The sequence below is a fragment of the Centroberyx gerrardi genome, chromosome 2 (genome assembly GCF_048128805.1).
Source record: "Centroberyx gerrardi isolate f3 chromosome 2, fCenGer3.hap1.cur.20231027, whole genome shotgun sequence".
NCBI lineage: Eukaryota > Metazoa > Chordata > Actinopteri > Beryciformes > Berycidae > Centroberyx > Centroberyx gerrardi.
The window spans coordinates 18,415,156-18,430,788 of NC_135998.1; the positions used below are offsets into that span (position 1 = coordinate 18,415,156).

Sequence of the window (15,633 nt, forward strand, 5' to 3'; positions counted from 1 at the left end):
CTCAGAGCCAGGCAGACAAGGCTGCAGCAGCTGGTGCTGGTGACGCATTGCCAACGTTCGCCGATGACGTCAAATGCCAGGGGCAACGGCCACTCATCTTCCGGTTCTATTTCCAACATGTTTGTCGACACTCGTTGCTTTTCAAAAGGGGGTTTATACTCATTCGACACCTGTAGCATTCCTTATGTCAGGACTTGGTTTGGAGTAGTTGTTCTTTGTTATCAAGTGTTGCCCTTCTTCATTGGAGTTGAAACACAGCGATCTGACACCTTTGTACCATTTGAATCACTATTTATTGGAGGAATTCTGTTGCCAACTTGCCAGTAAAAGAGTCACAGTCCTCTTATAACATTTCATTTGAGTGTTTCATTGCCATTCAGCAGCACTGGGGAAAACTCAGTCAGTGAAAGGTTTAATCAGGGTCAGTAGTTTTTCTCTGATCCGATGCTTGGCATATGGTCATTCAATAAAGCATCTGAACAATGTTAAGAGAGGCAACTACAGTATATTAATGTGAGTCTATGTGTCTGTCCCACCCAGGTGATTCCATTCCCCATGTCCTGTGATATACGGGAAGACTGTTCCTGTCGGGATCCCAACGCTCTAGAGAACAGAAAGGATGAACATGTCCATTCCCTGGGGTGACCAACCTGACCAGGGACCTCCTTTCAATGTCCCAGGACCCCTGCTCCAACACAACACAGCCAGAGTGGCCGAGGCAGACCCCTCCTTCATCCTCCTCTTGGCCTCCAATTTCCTGCACATGCTGCTTAACAGGCATACCTCTCCGTCCATACTGCAACCCCAACCAGCTGAACTGCCTCCACCTCCACATCACGGAAAGATCTAGAAAAGAGGATGGGACTCATGAGACTCCACAGAAAACTTCATTTCTCAGCTAAAAGGAAAGTAACCCCTGCAATGCCATCATTACAAAAAAATAAATAAAAGATATAGAGCAAGGAGAAAAAAAAATAAATTACATGAAACCACAGACATTTTTGAATGAATGAAAAGAGAACAAAAAAACAAAACAAAACAAAAAAAATACTAAACAGAAACATAATCAAGTCTGGATAGCATGCCTTTTGTTCAGTTTTGTGCCAGCTTCAGTGTCCATTTCAGTGACCTTGCCCAACAATCTCATGATTGAACCAAAGGTAAATGAAAATGCGCAAGTGAGGAATTATGTTTTTGCTGGATCTATGATTTGCTAATATGAAGGGGATCATAACAAACAAAAGTAAAGTTGTTGAAAATAATTCTTAGATACTTCGAAGGCATGTTCCACACTCTTTTTTTTTCTCTTTTTTTTTGGAGGGGCTAGAAATTTTTGTCTATGCCATTCCTGGTTTAAAACTGGTCAGACATTCTGTACCTCTATGTCCTTTTCAGTAAAATGTGTTTCTTCTCATAGGCACATCAGAGGCTATAGGGGTTATTCCTCAGCACATATGTGAAATAGAAGCAACTGATGGCTTGGTGGGGATTGAGACAGCCATATTGTTAAGTTTCGAACCACAAATTCAACACAAAAGCAAAAACAAAATACACAACAAAAAAGATTTTCCACGCTGAATTACCACAGAAATAATTTTCCAAGACATTTTTATACTGAAAGCAAATCTTGAATGCAAAATTCAAACAATTTTAGCATGGCTCCTGCTACTATGTTTGCTGCTACTTGCCATTTTCACACCATAATTATATAATGAGGTTAGACAAAGCCTTGTCTGCCTTGCTGCTTAGAGTACCTCTTATAAGCATTCATTCACACTTGCATGCTAATACATGTACTTTAAACTCACATAAATACAGCATACATGTTGACAACACTGCATATGAAATGCACTAAGAACTTTTACAAACCCAGAACCTCACTTCTCAGTCTCATTTAACCCAACTGCCCAAGCAAAATACAAAATACATTGACCACGACTTAAAGAATGTCATTGATAACACCTCACTTAGGGTTGGGGTGATTTCAGTTTCAGTTTGAACTCCATTCCACAACACGCTTGATATGAACCTAATATATGAATTGAGAAATTCCTCGTCAATGGCCATTTGTTACCTCAAGCACTGATAAACATGTTTGAACTGAAACTGAAATGATCCCGGCCCTGTTCAGAATGTAGTCAATGCTTGTCAGGAGTCTCTGGCTTTTTTTCTGCTTCGCTGCACAGTACTGCACAGCACAGTCACGTAAAGTACAGATATAAAGGGCTGGATATGGGCCATTCCTCTTCATCAGAATGATTATAGGTAGAATAAACTGTGTACAGGTTTAGTTCCACAAGTCATCTTCTAAAAGACAAAGCTTACAAGACCATATCTGACTTGACATCCACCGCTGTGGCAGCAAGCAACAAAAGTGGGAATACAGACACACACACACACACACACTACTATCCTATTAGTATTGGACTCCCATTAGTATCTTTGCAGGCAGCAAAGATGTACATGAAAATGACATTTGGATGTATTCATTGTCAACACATAGCATTTGCAGTCACAATATGGTCAAAGTTCCCCAGGATACTCCGCCGGTTCTTGTGTGTGAGTTATTAATTTAAGCATTACTTTTATTTCTGCAGTAAAAAAGTGCAGTGATTGTAATGATCAGCACTTTTCAGTATTGTGCGAACTTGGGCGTCCTTCCCCACCAACTACTTAACTTCATTAGATTATATGGCTGCTAATGTAGCTCTAGATTTTGGTACTCTTCATTACAGACACATATACAACAGTTTTTCTCATGCACATTTGATAATGAAGGCTGCTTGGCATATTGGTCCAAATTTTGCTGCTCTTATTTGGTTGCAACCCTAGCCATGGTTACACTTAGCATGATTATGTCTTTTCATTTCATCTGGACCAATGGCATGGTCCCTCTGAGTCATTTTAGGCTGCTATAGCATTCCAGAACATTCTCATACGTAGAGAACAAGCTGTACAAGTGGTAATATAAGACCAATTTCATGTCATTTTAGAACAAACATTAGAAAAGACCTAAAAGACGATACCACATAACATGCAGGAAAAGTGAGAAGGTATTATTTTCAAGCAAATCAATATAATGTAAATATTACTCTATGTTCTTTATGACAGGAGAGTTGAAGAAAAAACATGTTTTAAATTTTGTTTTTGTTTCATGTATTTCATTTTTGCAAAATGTCATATTTAATCAGTATTTGTATTATTGACCTCAGTTACTGCACTTTTTAGTTGCCATGTAAGAAGAAAAGTATATATTTCAAAAATGTTTAGAAGCTGCTATTGTCAGAATGGTGATTTGAAACAAACTGTATGATATTCTGTCATTTGACTCTCTCTGTTACTATTAGCTTTCCTGTTATTAGTGTTTTATTTGTATCCTTCCCTAGATTCTGCCCTCCCTCCAAACACATAAACTGGTTTTGCATCCAATATTATCAAGTCAAGTAGGGAGCTAGTGTCACTATGATTCATTTATTCATCTTCCATTGTCCATAGAGGCAAATCCCAAAAGCCTATGGTACACATCAATACATTATATTTAAAAATATATAGTCATATATTTGTGTTCCTACTGGCTAGACCACAAATTGTTTTTTTGGGTTTTTTTTTTTTGTTTTGTTTTGTTTTGTTTTTTGTTTTGCTCTAGGTTTGTGTAATACATCAACTTAGGTTTTTGGTGCAGATTTTGTTACAGAAACCAAGAGATGTCAAAGGGGAAGGAAAGCTAAATGAAGAAATTACCATAAAAGGGACTCTTGAGAGACTTTCTAACTTTTATGAAATATGAAACTTTGTAAGGACGCTCTAAAGGCTACATCATCTTCTAAGATTGCATTTAACACTTTATATGAAAAAATATATAGCCCTGGTAAAAATGAATTGTATTATGTTGATATTATCAAATGATATGTAATATTAATACTCCAGATACTGCTGCTTTTCATAGAACTGTTGCCAGTGGGGAGAGACTGACCTGCAATCACTACACTATGCCAATGACACGCAGTACTGTGGTTCGTCATCTGCCAATGAGATCTCTGGAAAGCCATTCCAGCCATTTGTATGGATGTATCAGAAATCTATCTGTCATTGGATCCTTCCCTTCATCCTCCAAACTGGGTAAACATAACCTGTCGTTACTTTCACATACTTTCACTAACCTACAGATTTCCTCTTCAACAATTACCTGTATCATCAGTCAAAGTCTGGATACCAAAACAAAAATAACAGTGACCATTATCATACTCTCGGAGAGGGGTACAGGCCACAGAATGTGACTACTTGCATGTCAACCTGTACATTTGGACAAATTCGATTGGTTCTCAATATTGGACAAGATACCCATAAGCCATAGCAAACCAATATATTCATGGAAGGAAGTCTAAGATTGGGCATCGGATGAGGACATCACCTCTCTACTGTAGTCATCACAGGATCCCTTGCTGTACCTCATGCCTGTAATGTTTGCTGCTTCTATATTTTTGGTATTTTAGTGACATTTTTGCGTCTCATAACAATGGTGTAAATAGTAGAACTATTTATTGAGAGTGTTATACTTTTTTAAGTTATATTTAATGTCCATGTAAGTTATTTTTTACATTGTTCTTATAAACAAAACATTATCGGTTGTGAGTCAAAACTGTCTTTTGTTTCTGTCATCATGGTCTCTGTCGTTATCATTGTTGTCAAGCATTGATCAGACGTATACTGCAGGCCCACAACCACAGAAGAAGTTGCCTCATTGGTCACTAAGGTAGATGGACACTACTTGTATCCAATGAGGATTCACCACATGTTTAAATGTTACTGAGTGCGGTGCACACATGTATCTCTTTTTTTCTTCAAAGCCAGAATGTAATGTTTATTTTTTCCTTTATTTGCTTATTCTTTAAAAAAAAAATGCACACATAAGCCAAACATACAATGAGTTTTGAGGAGAGAACCGAGTATATCATGATTCAGTAGATAAATCCAAAATATAGCAAATTACCTTGTGAGAGCCAGTGTAAGGCACAGAGAACATGCGTACACAGCCAGCTGAGGGCAGGAGAAAATGGGCAAGCAACGAAGAGAGGGATGAGAAGGAAGGGAGGGAAGGATGGGAGGTTGCAAGGCAGCCGATGGCGCCCCAGATGGGGCGTTCTTGGATGGGAGGAAAGCAGAAGGTAGGCAGGGAGGGAGGCAGGGATGGGTGGGCTGCTTTTCCTGGCCTGTCTAGCTATTTGTCCAGGTGTGAAAATGTGTACTCACAGAGCCTGCCCCTGGGCCAGGGGTGGCCAGCGCTGACTGGCAACAAGCCGAGGCCAATGAGTCAGAGTTTCTCCTGGGGGTGGCAGCCATCCCTCTCTGGGACTCCCCCTCCTGACACACTGCCTCATCTGTCACTGTCAGGTATGGCTGCACGGGGCGGCCGGGGTCAGATTGGCCCTGTGAAAATGAGGGAGGATGTTTGCCCATGCTTACAGAGCCTTTTAAGGTCAGGCTGAAGGAATACTCTTCTCCTCACCTCCATCCTAGGTCTTTATCTCGTAGTATATGGCTTTTATAACAGTCATTTTCGACAGGCTTTGATACCTCTCCACATTTTCCACCAACAACCATAAGATCCTTTGTTATTGATTTTAACACCTGGTTGCTGTGGCTTGTTTGAAAATGGTAGAATCTTAACCTTTGTGGTGTCTAACTCATTGCAGGCTATGGGGAGTGTAAGAATGGATGGCTCAAGCCCTTGTGTTTGTGGTCAGATCATTGTGGAGAAAACACTGATGTGCCATCATGTTTTAAGACATTTTTCTTTGTGTATTGTAACACATCAAGTACCTCTCACAGGCCTCTGGTTATAGAATGGTCCACTTATGTCTGTTTCCTAATCCCTCAATAAATAAAAGGTGAATTGTCCCTTTTCTAAGTGGGAAGTACAAAAAAGTGTATTTACATATTATGTGGATATCTAGTGGTATTATTGCAATGTTTCGTACCCGATTGTTCAGCAAATATATTTTAAGATGTAAATAATAATATATGATGATTGTATTTGCAAACCATGTACTAACTGTTTGGGAGTAGCTCTTGGATTGATTTTTATCAAACTATTATACAAGGAGATGAACCGTGAATATGTTGTGCATTGTGTACCATCAAAGTATCACCTGCAAGACAGAAAAAAAAAAAATCCTGTGATGCTTTACCACACCACTTGCTGTCAGCATTTATTTGTTCATAATGGCTTAGTACAAACACTGTTGTCAGTTGTCTAAACCATGAATTTATCCATTAAGTCAAAACTTATTTATTTGTTGTTAAGATGAATAAAAAGCATTATGGTCATTTCTGGGTCTTATACCCAGACCACACTTATCGATTTCTGTTCAGGATCCTCGTCAAACTTGACTGATGTTAATTATGCATTGAAAAATTCAATCCAAATTTGTCTTAGTAGAATGGCACCAACCAACAACTTTAATTTCTCCTCACTCCATACTGTATGTTGTTAAGTCTTATCCCTATGCCTTTGAGTTTGCTGAGAATTTCACCAACACTGTAAAGGTAGCCATCAGTCTCAGTACTCCCTCCCTCTCCCTGATGGCCTCCTCTCTGTTTGGTTCTTACACAGTATGCACTTTTTCAGGCACATATACAACAGATTGGACGTTTATGTTTCAGTCGATGTTTCTCTATATGTTTTCACAGTTGCAATTATATATATTTTTGGTGCTCTGGTACATGGCAAAACATGTCTGATGTGTACTATATTTTCATAAGGAAGAGTCATAAAGATGAGTATCATGTTCATTTTGCTGTCATTTATTGTGTAGAAATAAAACACTGGTTAAAGTGAACATAAGCTGGAGGAGTGTGGTCAATTCTTTGTCCCCTTTTAAAAGTTTGTGCAACAATGAAACAGAGGTATGCTCAAATTGACTTTTTTGATTATTTTAGTCACACTTGAAAGCATCCTGTATGTATTCATTTTTGGCTGCAAGAGTAAAGTCAGGTTCATTTTGTCTGAATGTTGTGTTGAAGGTCCACTGTAGCTTCATATTATACATTTCTTAAATCTAATGTTTGCCTCCAAAAGGAGTATCTTCCTTCGGGAAGTCATTGAGGTACCACAGATCCTTAGCGAGGGCTTTCCAAACAAAAGTGCTGAAGTGGTTATGAAAGAGGAACTCATTCTTTAGGCCATCATTGATACATTGGCATGGAAATCTGAGTGCTGTTCCTGGCACACCAATGACGTTAATGGCCTAATTTGTGAGAATGAACATCAAGCTACTGATTTTTAAAGTGCAGTTAATGTTGCATGACTGGAAAGGAACTGGACCTCAGCGTAAAGGAATAGTTTGTGGAGGGAGATGGAAAAAGAAAATGCTTCCCAGCAGACACACAGCTCACACACAGAGGGGCATACCCACCTTCAGTTAATGATATAAATTAGAGTAATTCACAGGGGATACCGGTGTATTAGTTCAGTGACTGATTTCCCCCGTCCAGCTCAATGTAAATATTTTTCAGTTGGATCCTGTGGTAAATTGGGTAAAAACCTAGGAAATAAAAATCAATGCCACCACTGCGTTCTGCAGTAAGTTAAAGGATAATTCTGGTTATTTTCAACCTGGGCCTTATTTTCCTAGTTTTTGCCATCATGCAGATTGATTCTGATCAAAGTTTCATAACTTATTTCACTGTAGAGCTACTGTACCTCTCAGTTTGCAGGGAGCACAGCTCTCCAAAACAATCCAATGGGCCAAAGGGAAACTCAAACAGTCGAACCCAAAAGCAAACAAAACATGCCCTTTACAACACATTAACACTCACACTGCAATGAGACTTGCCTACATCTGATTTTCTGATTATCCATAGCCTGAAGCTTGAGTATATTGCAGTATTAGATGATATTTAAACTAGTGTGAGCTCGTTGGCAAGTAAAAAGTTTGAGTACTCTGATGCCATGTTCACATCATATCTGATTTACCGTAAATACTGCCGACTGGCAAAAAACATTCATATCAACCTCATAGCATGCAATAGTGGAAATTGCAAGCAGGATATGTGGGAATTTCTGGTAGGTTCTGATATCTCCCACCTGGCATCACAGGAGTGCATTGTGTTGGCTGGGGAGAATCAATTCATTTTGCTACTTCTGATGCTAAAATAGGTTTAAAATACAAAATGTTCCACAGCTGTTCCAGTATAATTGAGTTTAAATCTAAATGAATTGTAAAGAATGAAAAACCTTCCCATTATATATACATTTTTAATATTTCACATTCTTCAGAAAAAAAGACAATCAAAGCCACATAATAATACAGATGTTATTTACAATTTAAAATTTACAATATAATAATTTACTATTACAATTCATATAACATTAAATGAAAATATTGAAAAAAGGCATTTTATATTTTCATGAAAACAATATCATGGCTTTGAAGATATGTCAATGGACAGAAAAATAAGAGGATGAAAAGGATCTGAGATGATCCCTACAATCACAGACTTCTCCATAGTTCAATGTACAGTACCTCACATATGTTCATAGTTGGTAGAATCAACAAAAACCTTTGAGCCGTCTGAAAATGTTCCTTAATAATACTTTCATATAAAAAATGTAAGGTATATATCTTATCTTCATTCGCGAGGTCGCCATATTTTCTATCTGACTTTCTACTCATAGACAGTGGGTGAGAGCATTTGATATATGAGCAAACATTAAATTCTGCTGTGTGGGAAGAAAAGACATTAGTTAATAGGGCTGGGTATCGAGAACCGGCTCCAATTTAGTCCCGGTTCCAAATTGACTAATTCACCAGAATCGCTAAGCGGCCACACTAACGATACCTCTTATCGATTATTAAGCATTTTAAACAGCTGGATTCTTCTCCAGTAGTTGTGCCACAACCTTTTTGACCCTTTCGGTGGGCTGTCAATTACAAACAATAATGTAACTTGACGCAGGCGGGTCACATACATCATCACCCTCATGACAAACCATGGTCGAAAGCATGGCCGCAGCTCCGTGGCAGCCTTCTTCAGAACAACAGAAGTTTCTTTAGAGTATCAAAAACAGCAAATAAAAAGGTCATAAAATTACTCCAAACTGCTCGTGCAGCCTAATCAAAGTGTTCTGAAGCCAAACGATTCCACTGTGGGTCCAAAAGTCCAATATTTACCTCATTATCTCTCACTTTTTCTGCATGGTGCCAACCGTCACTACAAGCAGATGCTGCCTTTAAGTGCTGTCGTAAATATTATAATTACGGGTACAGCGTGCTTGAACGACCCAATAAAGTGGTAAATACAGTCAGTAGCAAATATTTTGTTTTTGTTCTGTGATGTTGACCTCCACTTTTTATTTTGTTCTCTAAAGTAAGGCATTATGCCAAATGTAATTCAATAGTAATTTCTGAGACAATGGTAAGTCTACACAGCAGTGTCTATCTTGAGTAATAAAACAAAGTTAACTCCACTAAAGGTGTATGTAGTCTTTTACCCCTGGAAATTTATACAGTAGGAGCTGATAAGGGAATCTATAAAGAATCGGACCGATAAGAAGAATAGAAAATGGCATCGGAATCGGTAAAATCCTAACGATACCCAGCCCTAAAAATTACACGTCTCAATTCAATGTATTCAATTCAATTTTAGCTCTGATTATGGATCTCTGATGTTACTATATGTTACACTGTGTTCATAATTACTATTTGGTTTGCAGCATTTGTCACTGTAATCCTTTAACTGTATTTATTTAAGTCTACCGGACTTCTTACAACCCCCATCTCCTTCTCCTTCCTTCATCTCATATCTAATCCCACCCATTTACCTGTGCATTATGGCTGAATTATAGATATAGCTAGATTATGAAAATATTCAGATCACAATGTAACCTGATCATCTCCAAATCAGGCCAGGAACAGCCAACATCACTGTGAGTAAAACCTGATTTTTATGCCGCAAGACTTGTCAGCTGATGACTCCTGCGATGATGATAAAAGTCACATTCAAGTGGCAAACTGTAACTGTGGCCTCACTATCAGATTACAAGCATATTAAATGAGTTTGCAAGTATCATTTAAAACCAGCTATATTGATCTGGTTTTTGGCTTTTTTGGTAATACTGTGGATCAGTCTAGTCACATACTAAAACCCATCAAGTAATTTTAAGCATTTACTCCAACAGCAATGGAGCGGAATGTGACAAAAAAAATACTATGCATTGTTTTTGTTTTGTCTTGGATGCATAATACATTGTGATAGTAAAATTCAACTCTGTTTCTAGTTTGTGAATGAATGCTTATGAATGAATGGGATGTTTGAATGCCACCCACTCAGTGTTTGCATCATTTTAAGGCTGGTGATATTTGCCAATCCTGTTACCACACAAAGCAAGTCTTAGTATTTGAATTTAATTCATAAAATTCAGTACAAGACTAACCATATGATTTATTAATTTACTAATTTTAAATGTATGCAAAATGCTATTTTTAAAAATTAATGTGAACTTGAAAACAAATAAAAAAGTGATTTTCCAATGGCTTTAACTGCCTCGTTTCAATTTCTCCATCCAAATGAAGGTAGTAAAGGCAAATAAGTAATGCTGTCGATTTCTCCTTTTTTTTTTTAAGTGTTCCTCGTAAGCCTCAAAGCACCGCAAAGGAACTACAATATTACATTCAGTGTTTTTAAGCCAACCACTTTTTCTCTTGGCTGATAATTTACATGTTCACACTGCAGTTCCTCATTGATATGTGCAATCACTGGTATTTTGCAGTTGAGAAATATACTCTCTCCATGTTTATTTATTTTTTTTTTTTTATAATCTTCTCTGTCCCCAATTTAATAAAAGTAGGCCACACAAAAATATGTTTTTCGGTAGCTTTTACACAATGTCCAGTGACTTTTGAGGTTTTTTAGGCTCTCCTGGTTTTCAAAATGCACCAGTCACTTGAGAGACACCTGCTGCAGAGCGGCGTGAGGAGGAGGAGGTACATCAGTAAACGATGTCATTTCGCAGGGGCAAAACGTACAGCCTGTCTCCAAACGCCTGTCTCATCGGAGTTTGGTGTTGCCGTATGTGTTGCGCTGTACAGAGATGAGCTTCTCCATGCAGGCGGTACGGGTCTCGTGTAAGGAGCTGTGCCACATGTTACTGGAAGGTCGGACGTCCTCGCTCCGGCAGTACACATAGGCCATAGTGTCGGTGCGGCTCTGGATGTAGGCGCTGCGCAGGAGGGCCCGGCAGTAGCGGCTGATCCTCTCCACCCGCCGCAGGATCAGGTGGGCCTTTCTATCGGAGGAGGAGACAGAAAAACAATCATTCAGGCTCAACATCATCACCAAAAATGTGTTTTTATTCATCTCATCACCATCATTTTCATCATCATTTCCACTTAAGTTACATTTTACATCCAGTATTATGCGTTATGTTACCTTCAAGAATATACTTAATTTGCATGTACTTGGATACAGCATTGAGATACACAGACACATTGACAGATTGAATGTTACCAGAGAGTCAGACAACATCTCCAGAACAGGGGGATGTTCTCTGTCTTTGGCAGAGATGTACGCTGAAGAAGTCAGAGGTTCCAACTGCAACTGTGTGTTTACAGTTTGGCCTCTCTGACCACACTGTCAGTCACTCTGGGTCATTACTACCAGATGCAATTGAATTCTTGAGTACTGATTCTATTGAATGCTGCACCAAGAGTAGCGAGTCCTTGTTTCTGACGTAAAGGAGCCATTTGCGAGGCCAGCTCAAGTTAGAAAAGGACACACACACACACACACACACAAGAAGTACCCATTTGTTTACAGTGTGATGCATCATTCCATACCTGCAGAACCTGATGATGAAATACCTCTCTATGTGTTACAGGCTGCTAAGCCAATATGGACAGATACTGACATGAGGAAAAGACACTCGGAGGAGAGCAAAATTCCATTTGTTTTGAAAAGCAGTGTCTGCAGAGCATCAACATCTGTCTTTAGTTAAGCAAGGAGTACAGACAACCTTTTCACTTATTTGCTGAAAAAGGGGAAACATTTTCTCGCTTCCCTCAAATTCTTACATCTGAAACAACAGAATACCAAACATAATCAAGGGAATCTTGCAAGCAGATGGTCTAGGGACAAATTAACTACATCTAATGCCATTCATATGATGATGCTGAATGAAGAAGCAACTCAACAAAATCAAATGAGACATTTTAAGGGACACATTTTAATGAATATATTATTTCCATGTATCCTTTCAGGTTGACGCTACTGCAGATAATTGCTAAATACATCCAGTAAATCAAAGATTTTGCTTTCATGTGATTAAAGCAATTGAAGTAATCGATTACTACAAGAGCACAACTCCAAAGGAATGCAGCCCACTGTAACTGAAAAAAAAAAAAACAACAGGTCTTGGAAACTTGGAAGCTGCAATGTGGAAACAGAGAAAGCACGCTGCAGTACAAAATAACAGTGCTGTTTACAGTAAAGGTAAAAACCAATAGTAACCACGTATCACAGCAGGTCCAATGAACAATACAATTATGAAGGGAGCTAGTATTCAGGCGTAACAATGCCGGAGGATATTTGGAGGCTCTCGGGATTCTCGGTTCCTGGAGGATTGGTGACTGTGCTTACGTTTCACTTGGCCATTCCGTTACCTTTTAAAAGGCACCACCAATAGAGCCGGCTCGTAAATTACCCCGAGGCTAAACCCTGCCAACTTCAGGCAGTAAATAACCACGCTCGCTCATCCAAATGCCCCCCCCCGCAACCCTCACCCCCACCCCCCCCATCCCCCACCCCTCACCCCTCACCCCCAACCTCACCCCCACCCCCATTTCAGGTCCCCATGGCCACCCCATGCCTCCCACCCCCCTTCACCAATCAGAGAGAAGCACAATCTTAAAGACCAAACTTATTCCACATTTATTATATTATTTATGGCTTGCGAGAAGTGCTTCCAGGCAGTGGGGGTGGACAAACCAAAACATTGGGCCGTAACTTAAGATCCATTGTTGCACACGAACAAGAAGTGTTGGACCAACAGCCTTGTCAGACTTGCATACATGGAATATTTGTTGTTCTTTATATTGCGAAAAAATACTTTTGCTCTTCATTTCTCCCACTCGTGGAAGTCAGCGAGCTTCTCTGTCTCTCCATGTCATGTTGATGTCATGTGTATTCAACAGAGAATGATTGACGGGGGTTGTCCCATTCAGAGGTTGATGGGTGAGGGGTGGGGTGTTGTGGAGATGCAGGAACTCTTTATGAGAAAGAGGAAGAAATGGAGTCGGAAGTTCAGTTAGTGTTAGTTGACTACCAAATTGGTGGTAATGCGAGGAGCGAACCGTGGTAATGCGAGGAGCGTCTGTAACCCCAGAGTTTTCACGCTGACCTTACGCGCTTGCTCTCCACTTGAGGCACTTAGGAAGTGGGAAGAAGGCGGGGCATGGGGGCAATTGCGCAATTGTGCTGTTGCTTAGAGGGATGCAGACAATGACAGGAGAAATGCCTGAATGCCCTGAATCTGGCAGCGTCAGTCCAGACAGCTTTGGGTTCCGTTATGTAAGAAACCCCAGGATGACTGTTACTGATACTAAACAAGACAAAAAAGTCATCAAACAAAATGACAAGCAGATTCATATAAACTGTGGCAGAATTGTGAAAAATAATGAAAATGATTTATCTAAAAAAGAAAACAACTCTTGCACATAAATATCCTGAGACAACTGGCTGCAACAATGATAAATATTTGAAGTATCTGTTAACCTCTCAGCTTGTCTTTTCACTGTTGTGGAAGAAATATTAATAGTAGTAACACATGAGGAAATTGCTTGTGTCTTCCTCCCAGTCTCTTTGTGTGTGTATGTGTGTTTGTGTGTGTGTGTGTGTGTGTGTGAGACTATTAAGGTTATTAGAGGCCATATTCGGATTGAGTGGGGGACCTGCGGTTAAAAAGAGAACATAACTAACTGTGTGTGCATGTGTATGCGAGTGTGTGTATGTGTTTCTATGTCAATATAAAGCTGTTGACTGCATCATTAGAGGCGTGTGCAGTCCATTGTTCTGTGTGTACACTTGCATGCGTCTCTGTGTGCGTCTGTGAGTACATGTGCTGGTCTGTATGCCTCACAATTTCTGTTTGTGTATATGTGTCACAGAAACAAAGTGAGAGTAATGGCTTGATAAGGTTATGAAATGTCTGGTATGACATGAATGCCATTAGTGGCACATCATCAGCACAACCTGTATTCAAGCCCAAAGCTTTGAATATTAAGCATCTCCAAGCACTGTGAGACAATGGGATAAAAACCATCCCAAAAATAAATGGAATACATTTTTGAAAGCAAAACATATATATCCATATGTTATAAATCTATATCTATATTTCCTATTTATAATATCTCAATAGATTGATAGACTAATATATATATATAGATATACAGCAATATCATCACTAGTTAATTTAACACTTTTAGTTTTGAACAGTCACCCCAGAGCTATATCAGCTCTATGAGTGAACAAACAACATCCCAGTCAACACTTCTCATTTCCAAATTATTGTCACTGAAAAAACAACACTTATTATCACTAGAAACATGTGCTGTGTAGTGTTTGGTTTATGGTCGATGCCCTTTGGCCCTCGGAACTGTAAATGTAAATTTACTGAAAGTGCTCGGGTCATTCTCCAGCTCCAGAGTGGGCAAAGAAGCCTTCGGTTGTGCCAAGGGGGAACTGGAGCAACTGTCCCTGATGTCCTAAAATCCATTCTACCATTTACTGGGGGCCTCCGGACTTCACAGGGAACTGGAGAGGTGGGTTTTATGAATGAATATTCTGATCCCATACACAAACAGCGCTGCCTTTGTAAAGGCCCAAAGACACTGGCTCGCACTGAAAAGTTTTTGCAGAAACAAGGTTGTAATCTATAGACTGAGCACTTGCATCCAATCACCATTTGAGTAAAAATAAATATGAGTAAAAAGGTAAACGAGAGGAAATAAAAACATGGGATGAACTTGAGTACACAAAAATGAAAATATATGGCCACTCCGTGTGGCTTTTTTATGAGATTTTTTTATCCTTATGAGATGGTACTTAAATGGAACGAACTTCACCACGATAGGTTTTATGGCAATATGCAGTGTGTGTGTGTGTGTGTGTGTGTGTGTGTGTGTGTGTCACAGCCTGTCAGCCAATGAGAAAGCAACACCTGTAAAAAACACAGAAACATTCTGTCTGGTGATGCTCAGGTGCCTGTGTCATGACATGCTCACAATGAACACTATGACATCAATGCGACACTGATGCCAAAAAAACTGTGATACCCAGCAGGGCAAGAAAATGGGGCAACAATACTGAGAGCCGAAGCGACATTTCCAAAATCTTCTCACCTTGGGCCCAGCTCATCCTCACTACGCCAGACAAAGTCTCCGAACTTCTCATAGTGGGAATTGTAGTGGTGCTGGACTCGGTAGAGCAGCGGAGGGGGGATCTCCATCAGTGTGTTGTAAGCCGTCTGCTGCTCCTTTCCACTGGTGTAGCCGTTGTACAAGTTGTACACCTTGTCTGCTATTTCTGTAAGGGGGTGAGAGAGACGAGAGTAAGTGAGAGAGAGAGGGTGAGGGAAGG

General features: G+C 39.6%; 2 protein-coding genes across 2 annotated transcripts in view; one reads left to right on the forward strand and one right to left on the reverse strand.

Annotated features, from left to right (window-relative positions):
• Positions 1-1,405, forward strand: part of pappaa (pregnancy-associated plasma protein A, pappalysin 1a) — a 94,097-nt gene extending 92,692 nt beyond the window's left edge. Inside the window, exon 22 of the mRNA XM_071912651.2 lies at positions 541-1,405. Coding sequence (XP_071768752.1) covers positions 541-645 — 105 coding nt within the window. The 3' untranslated portion in view covers positions 646-1,405. The remainder of the gene's footprint in view (positions 1-540) is intronic.
• A 9,644-nt stretch (positions 1,406-11,049) lies between these two features.
• The window catches only part of astn2 (astrotactin 2), a 441,429-nt gene continuing 436,845 nt past the window's right edge, over positions 11,050-15,633 (reverse strand). Inside the window, exons 24-25 of the mRNA XM_078288520.1 lie at positions 15,396-15,579; positions 11,050-11,287 (exon numbers count right to left, since the gene is read on the reverse strand). Coding sequence (XP_078144646.1) covers positions 11,050-11,287; positions 15,396-15,579 — 422 coding nt within the window. The remainder of the gene's footprint in view (positions 11,288-15,395; positions 15,580-15,633) is intronic.